We start from the raw sequence: 6,529 nt of genomic DNA, 5'->3' as shown, positions 1-6,529 counted from the left end.
AGCGCTCAACACAGACAGCATCGTCAGAAGGAAAGTTGATAAAATAAATTACAAATGTTGTATTGTTCGATACATATGCGTACCAAACCGAAAGCACTGTATCGAACGGTTCAATATCGATACGAATATCGTTGCACCCCTAGCCTCCAGTTTCTCTTTTTTTATTTTGAGCTGCCAGTCTGACTCGTCTAACCCTGTGCCTGTTTAGCGCGGGATGTCCCCCTAGTGGCCAATCTAAAAAACTACAACAAAAATGAGTATGAGTACACACACATTTTACAGTATCGGCCCCGATACCCGATACCAGTATCGGTATCGGTGCATCCCTATCAGGAGGTTATGGCATCAAATGCAAAACTACATGATCTGCTCCATTTTGTTTATTATGGCAGTTGTTTTCACGAATGGTCTGATAGTCTGTCGTCATGAATTATGGGATGGCGTCTCCCCCTATTTCATAAAGGATGGTCCAGTGACAGTCTTTTCACATAACGTGGCTACTCTGGTTCTGACGATCTGTGCTGATGGTTTTACAAACTCACTGTAGAAAGCTGGAGCGTGTGGCTCCACGTCCTCCCATTGTGCAAATGTGAAACCAGACTTTCCCGTCTGTGGGAGCTGTTACGTTGCACTTTTGGAGCCAGTGTCTGCGCAGTACTGACTTGAGGTGCAGTCACTGCATCGAACTCCCGCCCACACCGACTGGACGTGACCACGAACATGCCCCTCTGCTCTTTTAAGGTAGCCCAGCTGCTCCAGTTTGAGGGTATCTGCTGATGGGTTTACCGTTACTGACAGCTTGTTAAATTAAGGTAAATACAATCACGTCACTATGATTCAAAAGACTCACATCTTAACGTCTTATAGTTGTACACAACACCTGACATCACTCTGTAGCTCCTGGTGGTGATTTGTTTGCTAGATTAGCTGTTAGCGTATGCAGTGTGTTACTGGCTAGTTAGCAGTGCTACACACATTTTTGAAGGATTTATTACTCCTTAGTTTGTGTTGTCTTATTTTAAACAGAGGTGATGTCAGCAGAGTTGCTTTTAGAATTATCTGGACATTAAAAGTCATTCTTTGAGATTTTAACATAAGACTGAGGATGATATAGAACTGCAGATTTAAACAGTCTTAGATCCACTCACAGAGCACTCTGCTGACATGGAAACATTAAATAAAATGTTAGATCTAAAAATGCAGCAGAAGGTTTGATAGAAGTTTAATTTGTCCTTTTCATGTAATAACAGAGTCCACATTATTATGAACAGATAGTGAGGGAGACCAAGCTGGGTGTCCAGAGGTTTGGAAAAGCTTGTTTCCTTTCTGTCACCACAGCTGTCCTGTGCCAGATGTTCTGTTGACTCACTGAGAGACATCATTTCAGAAACATCAGGAGGACTGAAGCTTATCGCAGGGATCAGCCTGCTAGAACAGCCTGTTTCAGTTTAAGCATTGTTTTCAATAAATTTAATGCTCAAAAAAGGTTTTGTGTTCCATGTTGAAGCAAAATATGATTTTTGCCATTTTTCAAGTGGTCTTAAAGTTTTGGACTGTGTATTATCCCCTCTGGTTACTCTGGAATGAATGGCTTTGAATGACTTTATGGCAAATAAGACTCTATTAGCAAAACACAATGTGAAAGAATTCCTTATTAAAGTGAATAAGTGAAGACCTTTGACTTTCATCAGGTTTTATTTAATGCTGTCAAAGAAAATCTCATGTTCTCTTTATGCAGTTGAATATATTCAGTGTTTAAAGCAGAAACTGTGCAGGTCTGAGATCAGCAGCTTTCCTAAACACTGTTTATGCTCCTATATAATGACTCCAGTTACATGGATGTTTAATCTCTTTGACTTTTTGAAGTTTAGTCCAATGTAATGTGGGTAGTTACCATTAAGAGTGGACATATAAGAATATTTATCTGTTGTCACTGGGCAGGGTGAGGAATCCTAGGTCAGCATCTGTTACTCTATAGACCAAAATAATCATCACAAACTGTCAAATGTGAAGTTTATCCCTAAAATATGTGGAGACAGAAACATGAAGCTGTTTACAGATATTTATTTAACAGCTCTGCAGAGGAAAAGGAGAACAGTTCAGCCTGTAATGTAACAGTAATGTTGGTGACTGGGCAGCGCGATGACTTTTGGACCTCGGTGTAACAGCATCAAGTTAGAAGTTAGAATCAAACTTATGGGAGAGGGTAGCCCTCAAACATGTAATGAGAATGACCAATAACAGCTGAAACCATCTTTGGGTAAAACTTATCTGAGAAAATGTGTTTTTGTTTAGTTTTACCACAGTCCCATCTGCTTTATGGCCTGTGCTGCAGCTAGACACCAGGGGGCAGTAGAGATGGCTCCAGGTGTTTTCTACATTCATTGGTCTGAATGAGTAATGTCACATTAACAAGATGAGGATTGTGCACGCCCCTCCCCAGTGTCTTAAGTTTCTGCCTTATTACTGTTTTGGAGAATGCTGTGTGTGTGTGTGTGTGTGTGTGTGTGTGTGTGTGTGTGTGTGTGTGTGTGTGTGTGTGTGTGCACGTGCACACATTACAGTGAGGTAATTTAATGTGATGTAGGCACAGTAAAAATGCTAAAATTTTATCAGCATTTCAAAAACCAAACATGAGCACACTGTGCATGTGTGTGCAAAAGTTCAAGGCCTTAACTTTATACAAAGTCTGTTTGGGCTGAGCAAGTGAAGTAAGGTTCAGTGACTGAGGGGAAAATGAAATTTGTGCTCTTTGAGCACTTTGCCTGGGCTGAGCCACCTGACTGCTCAGTGGTAGCCTGTATCACCATGTTCAGTTTCATGCTCCTCCAAAAGTACAACAAACTGCATGTAAATCAGTGCCTTTGTTACAACATCAACAGCATGGTTCATTTTAAACACCTATTTGCACAACGCCTCCTGGTGTATAACACAATGCAAAAATACCAGTTAAAATTCTGGGTTTGATTCAGTCACTTTAACTCCTCCTCAGAGGCTTGATATTTTTCCCAACCATAAAAAACGACTCAAAAAACACTAAAGATAAAAAGCCTGAAATTTTCACTGTTTTTTGTTTGGTTTCTTACCATCTAAATTGTTAATTAGTATAAGCAATGTGAGCGACACAGAGAAACCATGAAGGTCCTGGGTTCGAATCAGCTATCTGGGGCCTTTCTGTGGGGAGTTTACATGTTCTCCCCTTGTCTGCGTGGGGTTCCCTGCAGGTACTCTGGTACTCGTTCTTCCTCCCACAATCCAGAGACATGTAGTTGGTGGGATTAGGTTAAAGTGATGATTCTAAATTGCCCATAGGTATGAATTTAAGTGCAAACTAATGTCTGTCTCTCTGTGTTAACCTGCAACATGACCTGTGTAGGCGGTACCCTGTGTTTTGCCACATGGAAGCTGGGATAGGCTGAATAGGAGAAAAATATTTTTGTTTTATTTATTTTTTGCCAACACAAATAAAATCTTACTCTCACAGCAACTTTAATAAGTGCTTTTATTTATTTAGATTACTTCCTTCTTCTGTTGCTCTGTCTAAGCAGATTTCTGTAATTCTATAATTCAAACCAACGACATGTTTGTTTAACCGTTTCCTAACAAGACCGTTGGAAGAAGCCTCAGCATTAATATGCTGTTTATCTTTATTAAAAGACTATGTATAACAGGCTTTTAAGTTATGTTTTTAACCAGTCTTCTTAAAAAGCTTTTGTTTTTGCTAATTATAGAATTATTCCTAAATAGTTCTAGGATGACGTCAGTTCTGCCTCCATAACCCACCGGCTGATCGCTGTAAGATTTAAGAGAGACACAAGGCCTTTTATTTCCCACTAGGACAAGAGTGATTATAGGTCATACTATTAAGAAAGTTTCATTCATGTACATGCTTATGAATGATTTCATCCAACAGTATTTAATAAGCATGAGTGCACTGATATGTTTTTGTGTCTGCAGGTGGAACGTCCATCTTTCTCAATAGAGAATCTAAGAAGATATACACCAGATTCAAAGATGGACAGCCTGTCAACAAAGGGTTTGTCAAATTTAAACGTTTCTCTTTCTCAGAATATGGGTTTGGTTTGGGCACGCTTGTCCCTGTAAATCAGTCCAAAGCTGTACTGAGTGGTTGTCTTTATTCCTCAGATTCCTTGTAGACTTTCACAATCAGTGCCCAGGACTATGAAGCTGTTTTTGTGGCTCTTGGTGGCCCGACACTTTACTAAGACAAGCTATAAAATTAATTTATAACTTTTTAGAAATGCATTTCTCTGGATTTTTATAGTTATTGTTCTGTCTCTCACTGTTCAAATCAACTCAAATTGTAGACTAGAGGTAGATTTCTTTATTTAGTGGGCAAACTTACAAAATCAGCTGGTGTTCAAATATTTTTTTCCCTGACTGTAGATTGTACCAACATCAATTTGTGTCCCACTGTTTTCCAACTGTCAGTAGGGTTTTGGATGGCCCTTTGTAATAAATGTATAAATGAAAATCATTACTGTGCCTCAGCATATTTGACCCGTCCAACACTTCTTCCCTAGCTGGGTTTGTAACAAAGATTTGATTGACTGCAGAGCTTCAGAATACACAGTAAGCTGTAGTCAGTACCACCCACACCTTCATCCTTGCTCAGTTATATGCAAGATTGAGGAGATTTCCAGCATTTCTTTTCTGAGGGTGCATGTAGAGGTAGAAGGTGTAGGACAGCATCATGTTGAAGATGCTTAAAAGCATAAGAGCAAGCAGGGACGCTTGTTTTGCATCACTTTTGAATGGGCTCTGAACAGGAACGTTTTACAGAATGATGCCATATGCATTTTCATGGAAGGACGGTATCATCAAACGCTCCCTAAGTTGGAACAGTTTGTTAGTCCAGTCTGATCTGTCACTACCACAGGGATTGGTCGAAGGGTTTTGAAAGTAGCAAAGTGACCTCAGCTGCACATATAAACGTGTTTTGGCTGCTCAGTGAGACTAAAAAAGTGCCATTAAATTTCATTCAGCATTTATTTTGTGTAAGAAAGCAGTCAGGAATACTGGGCATAAAGGGAGTTGTGTAGAACTCTAGAGTTGTGTTAGCCCCTTGTTTTGGTTAACAGCTTTGGTGTTGGTGCTGCTGGATGCAGTTCTTTTTACTGGATGTTCAACAGTTTCAGCGTGATGATCACAAAGATTGTGTTGACTGTTCCCTCAGAGGTAAAGGGCCAGCAGGAGCCCATGCTGACCTGTGAATTATGCGGCAGGGTGGATTTTGCCTACATCTTCAAAAGATCTAAGAGGTTCTGTTCTACGGTCTGCGCTAAACGGTAAGATCATTGTCTTCATTTTCACAGTTCACTGTGGTTCACTGCCTTAATATTGTCTTCGAGCTGATACATCATTAGTCGACATTTAGGAGAATATGACTGAGGAAGCTACTTGAGTGTTTGGTCCAGACTTTGCCTGTGACCTCAGTGTCACATGTTTCTCTCCCGTGTGCAGTGACTTGCTGTGTGCTATAGTTCCAGCTATTTTAAAATATTTTAGGGTCTTTACCTTAGAATATAAAGCACCTTGAGGTGACTACTGTTGTGAACTGGCGCTATAGAAATAAAATGGAACTGAATACAAAGAACACTTCTACTGAGAATGACAAAGGAATAATTTAATTCACAACACACCAGACGTAAACATCTAGTTCAGATTTGTGAATGATGCACAGATTTTGAACTTGCCTTGTTTGCTATCCTTGTAGTTACAATGTGGGATGCACAAAGCGAATGGGTCTGTTCCCGAACCGCAAAACCACCCTGGAGAACATGAAGAAGCAAAAAGCTGTGAATGGAAACCACAAAAACACCATCATAGACTCTAAAAAGAAGGTGAGACAGTCAGGACTATTTACCCTAATGAAGTGAAGGATAACCGAGAGTGGTTTGCAAAGATGGTGGTGGTTGGTGCTTTGAACCCCGGCTGCTCCAGTCTGCATGTGGCTAACATTGTAACGTTAGTAAGATGCTGAACCCAAGTTACTCCCAGTGCATCCATCAGACTGTAAATGTTACATAGAAGTGCAGAGTGTGTGTGGGTTTGCTGTGTCTCTCAGTACGGTCTCAACAGCATAGAGGAGGTTTCAGTACTCTAGCAGAGCTGAACACGGCCATAGAAGCTCTTTAAGCTGTCAGTGGGACTGGTATCTGCTCCTTTGTGTAAGAAGGAACAGGATAAGCACTGCCCAAACCAGAGAGTGGATATCTCTGACCAAACAATCAGAAACAAGCTTCATCAGGATGGCCTGAGGGCACGAGTCCTTCAGTGGCCTTGTGCTTCCTGCAGTTTCTGAAGGATGAAGAACTGAAATGTTTGAAGGTTGCCATGTTGCCACCATCCTGGAGGTCCAGACTGGCTCTTAGTCCATATTCTTGTGCCTTCCCAGTGTCATCAGCATGGACCCTACCACTAACAAGGGTGTTCAAAACACAAACAACCAAAACATAAATAAACACGAGGCTAAGAAGAATTCTGGATTCTGCTGGTAAAAAAAATG

The 6,529-nt window shown here is 40.7% G+C and overlaps 1 protein-coding gene across 2 annotated transcripts in view; it reads left to right on the top strand.

The window, feature by feature from the left end:
* The window catches only part of phc2a (polyhomeotic homolog 2a (Drosophila)), a 21,706-nt gene that overhangs the window by 4,682 nt on the left and 10,495 nt on the right, over positions 1-6,529 (top strand). For both annotated transcript variants that reach the window (XM_005745888.1, XM_005745889.1), the window contains exons 3-5: positions 3,958-4,036; positions 5,198-5,309; positions 5,738-5,864. In XM_005745888.1, the coding sequence (XP_005745945.1) occupies positions 3,958-4,036; positions 5,198-5,309; positions 5,738-5,864 (318 nt within the window). The remainder of the gene's footprint in view (positions 1-3,957; positions 4,037-5,197; positions 5,310-5,737; positions 5,865-6,529) is intronic.

The sequence above is a fragment of the Pundamilia nyererei genome, unplaced genomic scaffold, assembly GCF_000239375.1.
Source record: "Pundamilia nyererei isolate P.nyererei 1_Seehausen unplaced genomic scaffold, PunNye1.0 scaffold00169, whole genome shotgun sequence".
NCBI lineage: Eukaryota > Metazoa > Chordata > Actinopteri > Cichliformes > Cichlidae > Pundamilia > Pundamilia nyererei.
The sequence above is the reverse complement of the archived record's forward strand: the minus strand, read 5'-3'. Positions and strand labels throughout refer to the sequence as shown.